The sequence below is a fragment of the Rhopalosiphum maidis genome, chromosome 1 (genome assembly GCF_003676215.2).
Source record: "Rhopalosiphum maidis isolate BTI-1 chromosome 1, ASM367621v3, whole genome shotgun sequence".
NCBI classification, from domain to species: Eukaryota; Metazoa; Arthropoda; class Insecta; order Hemiptera; family Aphididae; genus Rhopalosiphum; species Rhopalosiphum maidis.
This window is the reverse complement of record NC_040877.1, coordinates 77,963,154-77,980,259: the sequence shown is the minus strand read 5'-3', so window position 1 is coordinate 77,980,259 and position 17,106 is coordinate 77,963,154. Positions and strand designations below refer to the sequence as shown.

The 17,106-nt window shown below is 32.0% G+C and overlaps 2 protein-coding genes across 8 annotated transcripts in view; both read left to right on the top strand.

The window, feature by feature from the left end:
• LOC113555542 (protein Shroom) overlaps window positions 1-6,857 on the top strand; it is a 173,842-nt gene extending 166,985 nt beyond the window's left edge. For 2 of the 4 annotated variants that reach the window (XM_026959949.2, XM_026959951.2), the window contains 5 exons: window positions 17-946; window positions 1,367-1,381; window positions 1,452-1,579; window positions 3,926-4,109; window positions 4,274-4,436. In XM_026959949.2, coding sequence (XP_026815750.1) covers window positions 17-946; window positions 1,367-1,381; window positions 1,452-1,579; window positions 3,926-4,109; window positions 4,274-4,296 — 1,280 coding nt within the window. In that variant the 3' untranslated portion in view covers window positions 4,297-4,436. Of the gene's footprint in view, window positions 1-16; window positions 947-1,366; window positions 1,382-1,451; window positions 1,580-2,952; window positions 2,955-3,925; window positions 4,110-4,273; window positions 4,541-5,307 lie in introns of those variants that run through there. The other 2 variants (XM_026959952.1, XM_026959950.2) reach the window with 2 other exon arrangements.
• A 3,659-nt stretch (window positions 6,858-10,516) lies between these two features.
• LOC113556268 (Hermansky-Pudlak syndrome 1 protein homolog) lies at window positions 10,517-16,818 on the top strand. 4 transcript variants are annotated; one of them, XM_026961116.1, is made up of 13 exons: window positions 10,522-11,483; window positions 11,755-11,902; window positions 12,245-12,397; window positions 12,510-12,622; window positions 12,685-12,930; window positions 13,000-13,148; window positions 13,972-14,096; window positions 14,185-14,426; window positions 14,504-14,743; window positions 14,906-15,050; window positions 15,162-15,275; window positions 16,370-16,446; window positions 16,512-16,818. In XM_026961116.1, exons 1-13 carry the CDS (start codon window positions 11,434-11,436, stop codon window positions 16,687-16,689), a joined length of 1,980 nt encoding a protein of 659 aa, XP_026816917.1. In that variant the 5' UTR covers window positions 10,522-11,433; the 3' UTR covers window positions 16,690-16,818. The 4 variants fall into 4 exon arrangements, 3 of the variants coding, with proteins under 3 accessions (XP_026816917.1, XP_026816918.1, XP_026816919.1); XM_026961117.1 differs by lacking the exon at window positions 10,522-11,483 and adding an exon at window positions 11,514-11,614; XR_003405472.1 differs by lacking the exon at window positions 16,512-16,818 and having other exon boundaries at window positions 10,517-11,483; window positions 14,906-15,088; window positions 16,370-16,391.
• The last annotated feature ends 288 nt before the right edge of the window (window positions 16,819-17,106 follow it).

Below are 17,106 nucleotides of genomic sequence, written 5' to 3'. Positions count from 1 at the left end.
GCGTGTGCTTAAACAGATGTGGAAAACGTGGCGCCAGACGGAAACGATTGCTGCAGTAATCTATTGGATTCGGGAGGCGGTCGACTGCAATCCCTACAGCTGGACCACCACCACCTCCACCACTTTAACAACAACAACAACAACAACAACAACAACACAGCAACTAGTCAACAACAGTCGTCGCCAGGCAAACAGCAGGCTATCGACGCAATGGTCACACCGCCGTCACCACCGCCCCCCACAGTGTTGTCCGAGCGGCCGGTCGTCGATCAGTCCCCACAACAGCAACAACAGTTGTCGAAAACTCTACCGCGCGCTAATAATTCAGTCGGACAGGATTTCAAACGGTCGTCCCGGACGCCCCGCACTCAGTCGGACCCGTCTAATATGCCCAACAAGGCGGACTCGGCTATCACCACGTTGCAGTTGATGATGATGCCGCCGCCCAGGCACTCCGAATCCGCGTCCAGCCTGCACCTGCAGAAACGGTCGCAGTCCGACCTGTCTCAGGTTGGATCTACCGAGAGTGGCTATAGCAGCCTGTCCTTAAACGCACCGTCGCCATCGCACTCACCCACCAGGCTGTCTTCCGGTGACTTCAGCTCCAGCGGCCCGGCGCCACCACTCCTGATCCACTCACCGTCGGTCACGGGAGCCGGCGCAGCAACCACTGTCACTGACCTCGACGAGTGCTGCACTTCTACTTGGCACACGGTGGAGCCCGCCGTCGCTGTGACCAACACTGACCATCGTTACCGCAATCCGGTGTCCAGGAGCTGTTCGGCGGTGTCGTCGGACGCCTCTTCGCAAACGGACATCAAGTCCGTCGCCGGTGACACGCCGTTAGCAGTCCGGCGCAAGTCACCCGAAGAGATTGAATGCGAAGAACTGTCCCGCGATCTCATCAGCCACCTGTCACCGTCCGACAAACTCCACAACATACTGGGTGAGTTAATACTATATATGTCTATAATTATATATGCGCATAGCGCGGATTCCCGCACACCTACTTATAACTTATAGTCTGTTTTTTAATATTTTATACCTCTTTTACACAGTGTTGAGCAAGTCAATAGATATTATATCGGTAGTTTTAAAATCAATTTTCATTTTAATCCTTCAATAATTGTTAATTTTAAATAATTAGAGATGAAAATTGTATATACCTTAAGTCTTATAGGTACAATTTGTTTGCCCAACACTGGTGTAGGAAAAACTATACCAATTTGTTCTATTTTTCACTGATCTATATATTTAAGTACCATACCAAACCTTTAATAAAACCAATATTTTCCACGAAACCCGTGTGCATTATATTCTAATCTGTCTTGTGTTATTCGTTTTTTCGCTGCTTTCTGACGCACAGAAATAAAGGACAAAGGTAAAACCGTTATTCGAGTGCCCATACGTTTTACGCCTAGTCTGACCGTGTCACATCTGTTCTGTTTCAGCTCCCGGACCAGACGTCAAACGTTCTACAGACTATGTTTCTCCGTTGTTCCGCATGGACTTGGTGCCCAGGTCCAGAAATTCGGTCGCCGAAAAACCGATCGACTGCAGTAGCATCGATGTCTACGTGGTAAGTCGAGTGTTTTGTTTTCATAAATAGCCGTGTTACTTTCGTACGACAAACCTACACTTTGTCGTATGCGGTGTCCATTACAAACTGTTCACAAATAATATAATGGTATAATGTCTGTTCGTCACGACGCGTTTCTATTTCGTTAAATGCAGCAAAGCTAATATATACAATAAAACTCGTGGATTAAAAATGTGTTTGCTCGATCGTCGATCCTATTTATTGGCACACGACGTATATTTGACTCAGTCCCATACTAATTGCATAGAATATTGTACTATTATAAACGAATTAATATCGTGCGTTGGCACTTACCGCTGTGCGTGTATACAGCATACATAAATTAGATAATAAATTACTATAATACGCGGCATTACCTTTATACACCGGTTGTTTGACGTTCGTTTTATGAAGACCCAGTGCGCGACGTGACGTTATCGACACGAGCAATAAATTTGCAGAGTTGTCGAGTTCCGATGACTGATTGGCACTGTGTGAGGTAATTATGGCGATGATATTTTATGGTAATTGAGTCGAATCCCGTGTGTATGGCGGTCGAGTTAAATAAATGCAAGTATAATGAATGTGACAGAATTATATATGCGTAAAATACACAAAGGAATATGTAAAGTGATGTGTACATGACGACGCCTCATCCGTAGTCGTTCGTAAGTATATAATATACAAACAACACATTATTACAAATAGCGTTCGAGTATTTAACTGATGTATGCACCCATTGGCTTCGGAATAATCCTCAGACCGTGTATAACCGGTAACCAACGTGATATACTTAACACAGCCCAGTTCTGGTAGATAATCCCAACAGAATTCAACGACACGTCATCGTAATATAATATGGTCTGCGTCCCATATAAGACTAGTTACAAGTCGGAAAACGTGCGCTTTTAAATCCGATATTAAATCACGTTCAAAAGTGTTTTGGGGGAATATTTTTGTATCTACCGGATTAGAGATTTAACGGTGAACACCAAACGAAAATGTAATAAACGTCACGACGTCGATCGGTTCAAAGGACTCGGGATTTAGGGGACCCTAATACAAAGCATCGAAATTTGTAATAAACGTATTAATATTTTGGGCAACCAGAGTTGATTTTAAAATAATATATAGGTATACAATTAATTAAATTAATTTCGGTTTCGTCGTATTTTGATTTTTGGTATCTGTTAATTATTTATTGCACATTGATTTATAGAACAATTGAATAATATGTTTTGTATGACATTTTATCATCATATTTATCGTATTATATGTGTACAATTCCTTATCTATATTGCCGCATGTACACTCCTCGCATAGGTATTGTTTATTTTTTTTTATCACTATTATTCTGAATTATAACGAACGAGTGGCACTTTCTTTAAACGTATACTATGTACACGTATATGTGTCTGATCAGTGCGTGTAGTGCAATCATCTTGAATATATCGTCACATAATTCTCATCCAGTCTCAATTTATTGTACGTGTAAAATTCCTAATAAAATACAAATATGTAAATTATAATCTCCGGTCAACGGTCACCAAATTCAGTTAAATTACTCTCATCATTACTCACGATGTCGTCACATTAAAATGAAACCGAACATATTTAGGTACATATACTTTTTTTTAAAAGATCAAATTTAAATAGGTATAATTCGTGTTTTTGCTATCGTTTAATAATTTATACTACAGTGTGGCTTAGGTATGAGTTTTTAATGTGTGACTATATAATTTAAACTCATAAAAAGACATTCAGTCACCAAATTTTATCACTCGTGTTTTTAATTTTCCCGTAAGTACATTAAACTCGTACCGGGCATACATATATTTAAATAGGGTGATCATTATAATTTCCCGTTCGAATAATTATCATACATTATTTTTATCGACTTCATTATACCCGCACCGCAAATAGCTGATATATTTTTATAACGGTGACAGTGCATGATAATTTTATGTAGGTATTAATGTACGATTATATATTTATACAGCTCACGTTTACGAATACAACCACGTAAATTTGTCAACTCGTTCTACACGACGTTTTAATAACTGATGACTTTATTTTACACAACGGTCGAATTTCATTATTAAAACATTCGTCCCATCCTTCTTGTGACCAATCTATACAATCTGGATGTCTGTCAGAGCTGTTCGTCCTAACTCCTGACCTATACAAGTTATTCGTGTTTTTAAAATATGAGTATAGAAAATTGTTTCTATTATATACCACGGAGAGTCAATATTATTTAATTTTTATATGATACTTAACTAGGATATTTTTGGTTTGTGTAAAAAGTTAGATGAATTTATTTTGATTTTTACGATTTGTTCCCAGTGGCCCAAACACCACCTCCACAATAAGCACCTCCTCGTCTACCACCGCCGCCGGACTGTCGGCCAACTCATCCTACTACACTACGTCCGAACCGAAGGCGAAACTCCTGAATCTGCAGCATTACAGCCGGCAGATACAACCGCCGGTCGAATGCAACGGGATCGGAAACTTGCAAAAGAAAAAGGTGAGTACAACATAAAACATATGATTTTATTATGATAAACGGTATTTAAGACTTACATACTATATAACATTGAAGTATTAATTACACAACAGTATTCATTTTTTCATAAAAAAAAAAAAAAAAATTATATTCGATTCCAGCTAACAAGAAAAATCGTTTTTCAGGCGGACCTAGTGTCTCGACTTGACAGAAAGCTGAAAGTACTCCGAGATGAACAAATCGCGCTGACCGAAGAGGCAGCGCTGAACGAGACTCTGGGGATATCGGTGGCCGATCGGGTTAAGTCTGTAGCCAAGCCTCAGGAAGCCAATAAGTTCAAAACTCACGTACAGGAAGTGGGCCACATTACCAGTCTACTACTGAGCCTGAGTGGACGTTTGGCCCGAGCGGAAAACGCACTACTCGATTTGGACGCAGATCATCCGGAAAAGGTAAAAAAAAAAATAATAATAATAGTATGAAAACGTGTGTATCGCGCAGGTATAATACGTAAAATTAAAAATTGTGACCGAAATTCCCTCTAGACGGGTTTTTTTTAAATAGTATATAAAGTTTACTTATAATAATATTATATTAAATTTATTCCACTTTTGTACTTGGTTACACGATAATTCATTCAACAAATTAATATCGGGTTAATGTGGTCTTCCAACACCGCGATATAGTGGCATGCGGTTGGCCCATTTCATTTTAACGAACCCTTGAATTAATCATTTTTTGTATAACCTGATATAAACAGTGTGTTTATAAATGTTAATACAAAATCAGTATTGAACAAAAAAAAGGTAAACCCTTCGATTTTTTTTTTGGTTTTGTTTTGATTACAATTTGGTCACATAATAATACATACCCCCTCTAATTTAATGTACTCATATCTGCATTAGTACTCGGTTATGAATACTCTGGTCGAGGACTATTGTTTATCATAATAATACATCACGGTAATCAAATCGATAATGTTCATCTGAGCTAAATATTTTTCTATCGTCAATCATCTTTAATCTATATAGTTAATTTTTAGCAAACGACTGGGCTAAAGTGGAATCTTTCTCCGGATGTTTAACCAACCCGGCGAAGTTCTTGTGGTTTATTAGCATTGTCCAAATAATATTTCTATTGATTTATTATAATATATATATAAATTACGATAGTAATAATAATAACTAATATAACATTGTTTCTGTTTGTCGTCTCGTAGAAGGCGCTGGAGGAGAAAAAGTGCAAGCTGACCGGTCAACTGGAAGAGGCCAAGGAACTAAAGGAAAACATCGACAGGCGCGGCGACTTTGTATCGACCATACTGAGTCGGTATCTGACGGCCGATGAGTACTCAGACTATGACCATTTCATCGCGATGAAAGCCAAATTGCTGATCGACGCACGCGAGATTGCGGACAAAATACAGCTGGGCGAGGAGCAGTTGCGCGCGCTCAAGGAAACCCTCGAAGACTAAAATTAAATTTTAAACGTTGATACGTTCAAAACACATGTTACATAAAAATATAATATAAATATAAAAATATGTTCATGTGATAGGTGCAGTAAAAAATATATATATATATATACATAATATAATAAAATAAATTACGATAGGGTGACAAAATCATAAAATATAATATATTATAGTAAAACAAAACCGCATTTGAGCGTGTACATATAGTTTGAGGAAAACTTTGTAGGAAAAACATTTTGACTGAATCACAGAAATGATTTAAACGGGGTTTGCCCGTCAGATCTCTACAATCAGAACGCCTCACGTCTTATCATTTCTCTCCTACCCCCATAACCAATCGCTCGTACGTCGAAGTCGCATCGGCTCTATACGTGAGTGTTTGCGTATGTGTTTTATACTTATTTACTCTCGAACAACGTGTGTGTGTTTTTTAATATTTCTGTGTAAATATCTACTCAAAATCGTATAGGTCGAGATGAGCATAAATTAGTCATATTATTGTATTGTTTTCACTAAAACCATATGAAACGGTCTTCTCTAGTCGACGAGACCTGTCGCTTGCCCACCCCCATTGGCGATGTCCCGTCAAAACGTAATAATAATATTAGATTGTAACATGATAACATGCTGTAATAATATTATGTTCGGTTGTTACAGCGTGTGGTTAGGATATATTTTTATTTATAAAATGCGAACGATAATATTATTATTAAATCGGAGAATCAAACTGCTATTCGCATTCGCTATCCGCACACAGAAACACCCCAACCAACCCCCTCGCGAACCCACCCATCGCACACCATTCACAGTGTTCTGATATTCGCCACTCCAATCGAGAAAACGAAATCCGATTTGGATCGCAAAAGTCATGGGTGACGAATGTATAGCAATAAATAGGTACAAACTGAATAAAAACTGAAATAATATTTATCATATAACAATGTATAATACTATATTATTCAATATTATTATATGTGTGTGCGCGTGCGCCCCTTGTACCTCTGTGCAGAGATGAATTATAATAATATACATCGTAGTTTAATATCATATTATTATTATTTTTAAAAGTCTTAATTTATCCTTGTTATGCATTTACTGTAAATATTTTTAGTGAAATGTATTGTTAAATCTAACATAATATCGTGTTGTATTATAAATATTAGAAACCGTGTGTGTGTGTATTGTACAGATTTTAATGAAGCAAATATATTAATATAGTGAACCGTCTTGGTGCTATAATAAAAATGATTTTTACGCTTTACTTTGTTTTTTCCGCCCTAGTGGAATTCGTTACAATGCCTACTACTTATTGCCGCGTTCTCATGACGACGCACTGTCCGCATTTACAAACAACTAACTCGAGTAATAATGACGAATCGCGGTCGCGGACATATTATGGTTTAGATGCCGTAAACAAATAATGTTATTATGTTCGTTGCAGTTTGATATAACATATTATGTTATATCTATCAGTCAAAAAATATTGTTCGAATTTAGATTTTTGAGGGCCTGAGGCAAACAATATTTAAAGGCTCACCGCAGTGGTAGAGGCGGGCCATTGCCCTCCCTGAAAAGTCCCCGGCCCGTCCACTTGTCCGCCCTGAAATTTTATGAAAGTTTTAAATTTTAAATATAAAATTCTCATCAAAACCTATAAATATAAAATATTTTTCATTGTCTTTTATTAATCCCACTGAATATACGTAATCAATGATTATGATTTATGATTTATTATAACACTGCTATCGGGTCATTACATCACAACTACGTCCGACGGGAATATCACTGGTATAATCCATTTTTATATGCTATCCAAACACAATATTTTATAGAAAAAATATTACATTATTAATATGCCATCTTAATCAAAATCAAGTGATTTTTGTTTTTACAAAAGTGTTGTATCAAATTATAATTTATAATTTCTACATTAAATTATGAATTTGTAATTATTCCAATATAGTTTTATATTGTTATGTAAATAGTTAAGAGTATACTTAGTAGCCGGCAGGAGCTAGGAAATGTGGAACAAAGATTTCACATATTATTATAGGCAGTGGTGTAATTAGAATTTGGTTCGGATAAAATTTGGAGAGGGATAATAGGTTTGCAGCAAACATGAATGGTCATTACCGATACTTTGTTCAAAATGTTAGCAGTAAAAATAAAGTTTTGGAGTGATCTACCCCCCTTATCCGCCCCTGGTTATAGGTATTATACATTGTCCCTTCAGTAAAATTACGTACCTAAGTTGGCCCTACCGGGCATAAAATCTTAGCGCCGCCACCCGCTCACGCTTTATAATATAATGATTAGTACTTAATGTATTATGTATATTGTGTTCAATTAATCTTAAAACGTGTGTACAAAATAAATTCCATTTGATACATTTCTCAATGTCAGCCCCGTTTGAGTCCAAAAAGAAAAAAAAATATTACAACTTCATTAGTTTATTAAATTTATTGTAAAAGAAATCAAATTAATTGTTCTCATGCATAACCTAAAATAAATCTATCCATTGCTTGTCATATCTACCCAATTTGTATTGATATTATTACTAAATACTATATTTAGTTAACAACAAAATAATGTTCATAGTCGCATAAACCTTACTTATTTCTTACCTAATAGATTACAATTTGTAATCGTACTTTCAATTTTAACATTCATTTTGGAAAATAAATAAATATTGTGGTAAATAGACTATTGAGACATACCACCGTACACTCATAAATAAGTGGCGGTTATATTGGTGGGTATATAATAGTTACTATTTTCTGATAAATTAATTTTTCGTTTTCATCTAATTTTACTTGATTAGACGGCGCGGTGCTAGGCGAGACACTGATAGTGTACAAAAATACAATGATACTTCGATAATAATACTATAGTATTACTGTATTAGTATACATGGCAAAAAAGAACATTTTAAACTACAGCGACTTTTTGGGGCTCGGAGTTCTTAAATCCGACACTGAAGTACTTAACTTTATTACATTTTGGTTGCTATGGTTGCATTTTAATATACTTAAAATTTGGAACACTATAGGTAGTGCCGTGTTCAAAATTAATTTGTGAAAGCACAACAATACGGAAAATCCGTACTTAAAGTACCAATTTGTTGTTACAAAATGTAAAAAAAATATATAACATTTGTGTAGAAACTACTGATGTGGCTGTGTGAACAATTCTTGTTGGTGCGTTTTGTATGTCTAATCTTGTGTGTTGAGGAATTCAAAATAATCATGTTAGATAATAATGTACAGTATGTTCATTATTGAATAAAATGATTCCAGTGAGGCCGTGAAGCTCGGCTGACCGTTTGATTCCTACTGTATATTACTGTATACAATATTGCCTATATTGCTTACTATATAGTTATTTTGTATATTGTGTTTCGTTTGAGTATCGGTTTTCGCATCACATATACCGGTCACGAGATCGTATGAGCGCAACTGGAACGCTATATGCTTATTAGATAGGCGAATGGGTAAGTTTGTTCCCGGCGGTGGTGGGTGACAAGGTTAGAATTATATATCGAGGTCGCTTCACAAACACGCAATGGCTTCTCCTTTCCTCTGCGTCGTTCAAAGGTTCGTTTCTAAATACCCAACTACAAATATATATATTACATTAGCCGTTATTCGATTCTACGGAATTATTTTGTTCCAATTTTCTAATCCTCATTTAACCTCTACAGTATATATATATATCATATATAAATATATTATACATGATACATATACGTATAGCTATTTAATACCATTAACTTGTATACTACAATCAGTTTTCAAAGAAAATCATCCTAAATCCAGTCCAATAAATCCAAGTCTATTAAAAAATCGATAGCGAACTGCCAGTAGTACAAAGCCGGAATGCAGTTTAAACGCTCTAATAAAATAATATGGATACAGTTATAATGATGCATATTAAACAATTATTGTTCATTATACGAAATTTAGCAGGTAATAGGTATGTATAATATGAATTACGTTTCCACGATTTGATTCAATTATTACTAAGGAGTATTAAATATACATAATAAAAATACAACGGAACTGACCAAAGTACAAAGCCTTAGAGCTTGACGATCTAATCGTAACTATTAAATAAAGAAATGGTGAACTTTAAAATATTATAATCGAAAAGGAATTAATGAAAATATTAAGTTAAATTCATTTTTTAAGACCATTTTAAGTTAACATTTTTACTTTATTCTATATTTACCAGTAAATTAACTGCGTATGAAAAATATCATTGAACGATTTATTATTTTGTCATAATTTAAAAAATATTGACTGTAGGATATAGATGCTTAAAAGTTTGTCTTAATGTTCTATACATCATGGTATAAAATACGCGTTTTTCCAAATATTTTGAATCTTTTAGAGCTACCTATTTATAATTTAAATTTAAATTAATTTATTAAAAAAATAACATGATATTAATTTTAAAAAAACTACTACCTATAAATTATTATAAATAGGAAATAATAAACTGTAATCGATAGTAAAAATTAAAAATAATATTAGTGGGTTAAAAAAAATTTTTGTATTAAAAAACAATTCAACAATTCAACGATATAATGATAAAATGTCATATTAAAATTAATAAACTTTAAAAACAATTATTAGACAAAATATATTTACGAATTTTCAACAGTGTCAGTACTTGCGTTTGCGTGGTTGTGAAAATATATTCATACCTTTTTTTTAAAAAAAACTTAATTGATTAGAAACTAAAAACAGTTAATTGTATATTATTTAAAAATTATTTATAATTTTATTTTAATTGCTGTACACGTTAACATAATTTAAAATTTTTCTCATTACATATTTATTTATTTTATACCACATAACAAATATCGACGCGCCTAACCTAGGGTTAACTGTTTATATATATGTACAAATTCTTGATTTTTTATTACACATAATAAATCCCACTATCCTAGCCCTAGATATAAATATATGATATGCGTAAACATGTATATTATTTGATTGAATTTTAAAAAAATAATATGGGTTTTAGTTCACAAGATAAATCGCAGTTTAGAACATAAAGAACTTATTTTACGTTGTGATGTTTCTGAAATCCTTGAAAATTGTGGATCAATAGTCAATACAAGGACAAATACCTCATATAAATCAAAGTGAAAACGCTGATATAATATTGTATAATATTTAAATTCAAAGAACGGTTTAATGGAATGAAATGTGTTTCTGATCGTTTTACATTTTTAAGCCCGAAATCAATTTTTTACAATGATAAGTCTTTCTTAATTAAATCCTCTTATGATTTCATTCCATACAAGTTAAAATACTAAAAAAGTACTGATTAATTGCCGTAGTAATACAAAAAACAATAATATCAATTTGGGGCATCCAAATAAATTTTGCACACGGGCCTCAGAGTTAATAGTTGCGGCACTGGGAAAAATGTTAGGGCGCACTTATATAATACAACGCCGACGCTAAGTGATGATAATGATTTTGAAAAATATTAATTTGCATAATTATTAATTTTAACATATTATTCATATAAAATAATTATGTATGCTGAAATTGAAAATAGGATTCAAAATTGTAAAAAAATTATTGTCTGACTTATCTACAAATAAGTGTAATACCGCCCCGATACCGACTTTAATTAACTATTTCAGATTTCAGATATTTTAATGAAAACAATATCAGGACAGTATGTGATGCACTGATGCTCCTAGATCCGTGTTTGTGTAGGCGATTGGCCTTTACCTTATATCATCGACTGGGTTCCATAGACGGATTAGGTTAGGAATACGCCGTTAGCGCCGTTGATAACCGACGAGACGTCTGGATCATTCCGACTTCAATCTCACTGACTCGCCGCCGCGGCATGACGACCGGACAGCCGCAGCTGCGCGCGCATTCGGTTATTGATATCCAGTGGGTTTCGAACAGTATACGTAACATAATCCGATAACGGGTATCTTTATCGCTTAATCTAGTGGTATACTAATATGTTATTTTGAAGTTGCGTTGTTGCATGTTTACAACTTACGTAACAGACTACTAAAGTAATAACAAATTAACAATCATAACGTTCATAACATAATAATAATAATCAGCCGACGGCAGACGACTGTTTGTCACTGGTGTCTGTTGTCGAAAGCTTTTGCATTTCGGTGTTTATTTTATCATTGTTGGTTCTTTTCAGCCGGTGTCGTTCCTATTGTCGAATAACAATGCGGTGTCTTATGGTGTTTGACAATTTAAACGACATCGTGTTCATGAAATGTGACACGAAATTCTGCCAACACATTCGGAAAATTGGAATCGCGCAGGACCTTATAAAACCAACAGAGGTACACCTTTTTCACCAATTTTTACTTACCAGTATTGATGTTTGTTTTGTATCTAGTAGATGTAGACCCTAGACAGTAGTCTTGTACTTTTGTTTTCATTTGATATTGCTGGTGTAAAATATTATTTTTGCACTATTAAATAGTTTACTTAATTGTTATTATTACCAATTACTAATTGGTTTATTCTAAGTGCACTTTACTTAAGTTCACGTAACCCAACAAATGATTACCGAACAAAGTCCTTTCAATAGTATTCTTTTCTTTTAACAATAGGTATTTTAATACGCATTTACCTACTATTGCAATAAAATATGATATTGTGTTCTATCATCTGTTTTTAAGAATGAAAATGAAAACTGTGAAAGAATCGATCCAGATCTAATACTTCAGATTTTTTCACCGATGGTTACATCTCAGAGAATTATGAATTGTCATTTTTCAAATCGGTATACCTCAATGCAATGTCAAAATGGAACAAATATTGTTTTTGATGAGGTAAATAAATAATTATACCCAGGATGCATATATATATATATATATATATATATATATATATATGCATGTTAAGTATTGGTATATATTTAAATGCTGTTTTATTTATTACCAGTACTTAGGTCATTTGTTCATTTATATTAGTGACAAGGAGGTGTCTTGGCAACAAAAAGTACTTAGTGTATCAATTTTATTTATAAAAAGAATTTGTGGTTCTGACGTTTCATTGTAAGTTTGAAGTATTCAAATATGTTATATGTTTATTGTATTATATACCTATTGTGTCTTAGATTGAAATATAGTCGCCGTCGCCGTTTCCTGGTTTCTAAGCTTTTAGATGTTTGGTTAAAACGTTCTAGTGAAGAACAGTGTGTATTAATTGAAGCTGTTGAACAACTGACTGTCAGTGCAGAACTTTCTACAGCTGCATTAACAGCCGCTAAAACTGCAGCCGAAAAAATGAAAACAAAATCTGCCTTTTCTAGGGTCCATGTACTTATAATGGTTCGACAAAAATTTTTGACTTTGTATTCTAGGTAATTATTATATCAAGTAACTATTTAAGCTTTAAAATTGTATTTTTATTTTTAATTTGTTTATCTTAGTCGTAATGCAACTGATCTGACTGCAGGCGATACATTATTTTTAGCACTCTTAGCTGAGGCTATACAATCGGTTGATTCAGAACCCAAGGATAAATCAGATCTTGATGTAATTATTGTGGAAAAAGACGATTCACTGCAGCTAGAAAATAGTAAGAAATATCTAAATTCCTATACAAAAATAAAGTATTAAGTTAACCTTAGATTATAACGAATTCAGTCATAGCCTATTTTGCTCGTGTTATAGTTTCAAAGTAAATAGGTATAAGCGACAAGTCGTCTTTCTTCTGATTATTGATAGTGTATGCATATTGAAAAATTATGTAGTCAGCACAGAATAAATTTAATTTATTTTATGATCATAGTATGATGTAATAATCAATAATAATGTATACTAATTGACTACAATTATTGTTAAAAATTATTTCATAGCTTAATATTGGCTTCTTTAACTAATAAATTAACAATATTTTTTCTTTAAAATGCCATCTTAGATAATTTGTATTATAATATATTCAGTTAATTAACATATTTTATGTACATCCAATGAGATATTTATTAATTTTCTTTGAGTTTAATGATGAACATGAATATAATTACTTTTTATATTAAACAGAAGTATATAGACCGAGTTAATTAGGCTAACTTAATCTTTTAATAATTATTGAATACCATTAACAATTTGAATTAAACAGTAAAAATTAAGAATATAATATTATTTTGTGTGTTAATCAAGGTTAATAGATCCTTGGTTTCAGGCCATGTACATTTTGACTTATCATATTTTATCAATTAAAATAATTAAATATGTGTTATTTCTTTTATGCATGCATCGTATATTTCTCTAATTCATAAACTTGCTGCTTATAATATGCATTTTATAAAATAGAGAAATGGCTCCAACTATAGTAAATGTAGTCAACATGTTACACAGTTAAAAATTAAAAGTAAATACTTAATTTATGTTTTATTTAGATACCCCACTGCCACGAAACAAAATTAACAGCTTACTGATTCTTTTGGGTCAAAATGGGTTAAAATTAAATGCTGTACATTTATCATACATTACTGATGGTGTTCCATTATTTATCATTCATGAGGTAATATTGAATTTACACAAATATTAGTTTAATTAAATATTGTTTTTTTTATTAATGAATAATTATTACTATTGTATATTTATTTTAGATTGGCAATGATGTTTTTAATACCAGTGTAATTGATTCATTAACATCATTTTGCACAATACAGGAAATCCAAATTCGAGGAACTATAGACCGCGAAGCACTTAAAATTGCTTATGATACAGTAGATAGTTCCATGAAAAAAATTATTGATTTATTTAAAAAGAAAAATGCCCCATTTGCTCCAACTCGAAGTGTACTTGCTATAATTACCACTTTAGCTACTAGATGGGAGCCACTGAAAAAGTATTGACATTTTCATGATTTTATTTTAGTAATGACTAATAGCCAATTAGTTACATAAATTTAATTCTAATTTTTAGGAAATACATAGAGTACTTTAAAAATAATGATAGTTCATCATTAATTGCTATAGAATCGAGCAACATGAATATTATATGTAGTTTAAAAGATTTGCATCATCATTGTATGCTCAACGAATCATTAATTGATAATTATACAAAAGAGGCAGTGAGTGAAGCATCTGCAATGGTTGCTGTAATGCTACGTGATTATACATCATTTTTTGAGGTGAAAGCGATGAACAATTTTACAATGAGATCATATCCTTTTAAATTAAGTAACAAAATATTGAACTGTTTTGGTAAATAATCTGAATGGCATAGAAAAAAATTCTTATCATTACATTATTTGTTTATTTTTAATTTTATTCCAAACATGTGTTGTTATGTATTGGAAATTTTCTTTAATTCCATTTTATTTACAAGGTCGACATTGAATATTAATAAATATTTAGAAGAATTCCCAGGTCTAGTACATTTCATTTATGTAGATCGAATGTCTCATCGAATGATAGCTCCAGGGTTGGAGTTTGCATCACAAGAAACACTTGAACTCACTAAAAAAAAGGTAAAAAGAATAAGTTATTTCACGAATTAACTAAATAGGTATGTATATTTTTATTTGTTTGTTCAACTGTTCAAAAATTAAAAAAATATTGTAACGTTTTTCTTTACTTAGGTATGGTCCATGGTTGATTTTAGTAGACAGCATTTAAGAGATGGACATTTTATTGTTCTATGGAAAGATAGCACTTTTACATATTCCTATTTTTTGTGGTTTGAGGATCAATCAGTAAGTGGTTTTCAAATAAATTTTAAAAATGATTCTAGTATGAAAAATTGATAGTTTCTTGTTATTCAAGAATACTGCTTAATTCTAAAAAAAAAGCTATTTTTGTAATTACTGCCCAAGACTACCTCAATGGTGTGCCACAATTATAATGTATCCCATTTTTTTTTATCAAGTATAAATGAAGAAACCAGTAGCATAACTAAGCAGTAACGGATTAAGCAATTTGCTACCTACAAGCAGGACATTTACCGCCATCTCAAATTATAATATATTTTATATTTTAAGTGCAGCAAATTTGCCACTTAAATCACCTGATTACTTTGCCTGTAGGGTAACCCAGCGCTGTAACTAAGATTTTTTTCAATGGAGAAGTCAATAATTGTACAATTATGTTTATTATATTATACATATATTATATATTATGTACCTTAATGCCACTAAAATACTAAGCTTTCCTGCTCCCTACAACACATCTCTTTAAGTTGTATCTACAGAAGATAAAATAATTAATAATTTATGATAAAAAATTAAATATATTTTACTTACCTATAATTAATATCATATATACTTAGTGATTCTTTTATCAAATAACACTCATTATTTAAATTCTCGTTGATTAATTAATCTATTCGAATTACCTGTGAGTTTATTAAAACCAATTTTATATTAACTTAATAATTAATTTTTATAATTAAATGTAATATGACAGATGCAGTCATATCTAAATTACAAACATATGAGATATATTATCAAAAATATTATTGTACAAATCTCTAGGTTAAAATATGTCTCTAAATATATTAGTATAATTTTTAAATCTGATTACCATTTCTTTCAATCTTTGATCAGAATCATTTTTTTTTTTTTTTATGTACTATGAGTTATCATTAAATTTAAATTTTCTTTTTGGATAATTAAATTTTTAAATGTATATAAACTGAATGTATTCATATCAATTTATGATTAATATATAATTACTGTTATGGCCATTTTTGTAGGTTAAAGAGAATTTTATTTTAGATTTTAGGTCATAAATGCATATTTTTTAGGAAATTAATACCTGGTCCTATCTTGACTATAAATTTTGATTTTAGGGTACATCATTAAAGCCAAGAGTTCAACCTATAGCTTCAGAGTTATTTCCAGGAATATTAAATGGTGATTACTATGAGTGAGTGGAAATTGCCAAAATGGATTTTTCTGTTAAAGTTTTATTAAGTGAATTGTTGCTTTTAGGAAGCTTATAGAACAATGTTTTCCAAGAATGCCAAAAGGAAAAGTGCGTTGTTTTGAACTGTTCTGTGTGCACTTGGGTCTGGCGACTGCTTCCTGTGTGTTAGAACATTCTCGAAGATTATCTGCAACTGTATGGGAAGTAACTGGAAGACCTAGTAATCTTCTAGATTTGTTTTAAACTGTGTTTTATTTAAATGTTTATTACATTTTTTTTTATTTACATATATATTATACAATTAACATTCTGTTTTTATTGATCTCATAATATTATGATGTCGCTTAAACCATTTTTATTTAAATATCTATTATTTATTAATTGTTTGCTTATTATTTGTATTATTTTATATTATGATTTATTTTAAATGTTATATTATTATTTATAGATTTACTAGATAACAATATAATTATTGCTACTTAATAATGAACTTTAAACTTTGAATTCAAACATTCCAAACCATTTTTATGTGCCAATGTTTTTGCCAAAAATTGAATAAGCATTATATAAGTATTTTTACTGTTGTGTATTATAATAATTGTAAACTTTGTCTGAAAAATAAAATAATAATAATATTATTACATTTATAGTTTTGGTGAA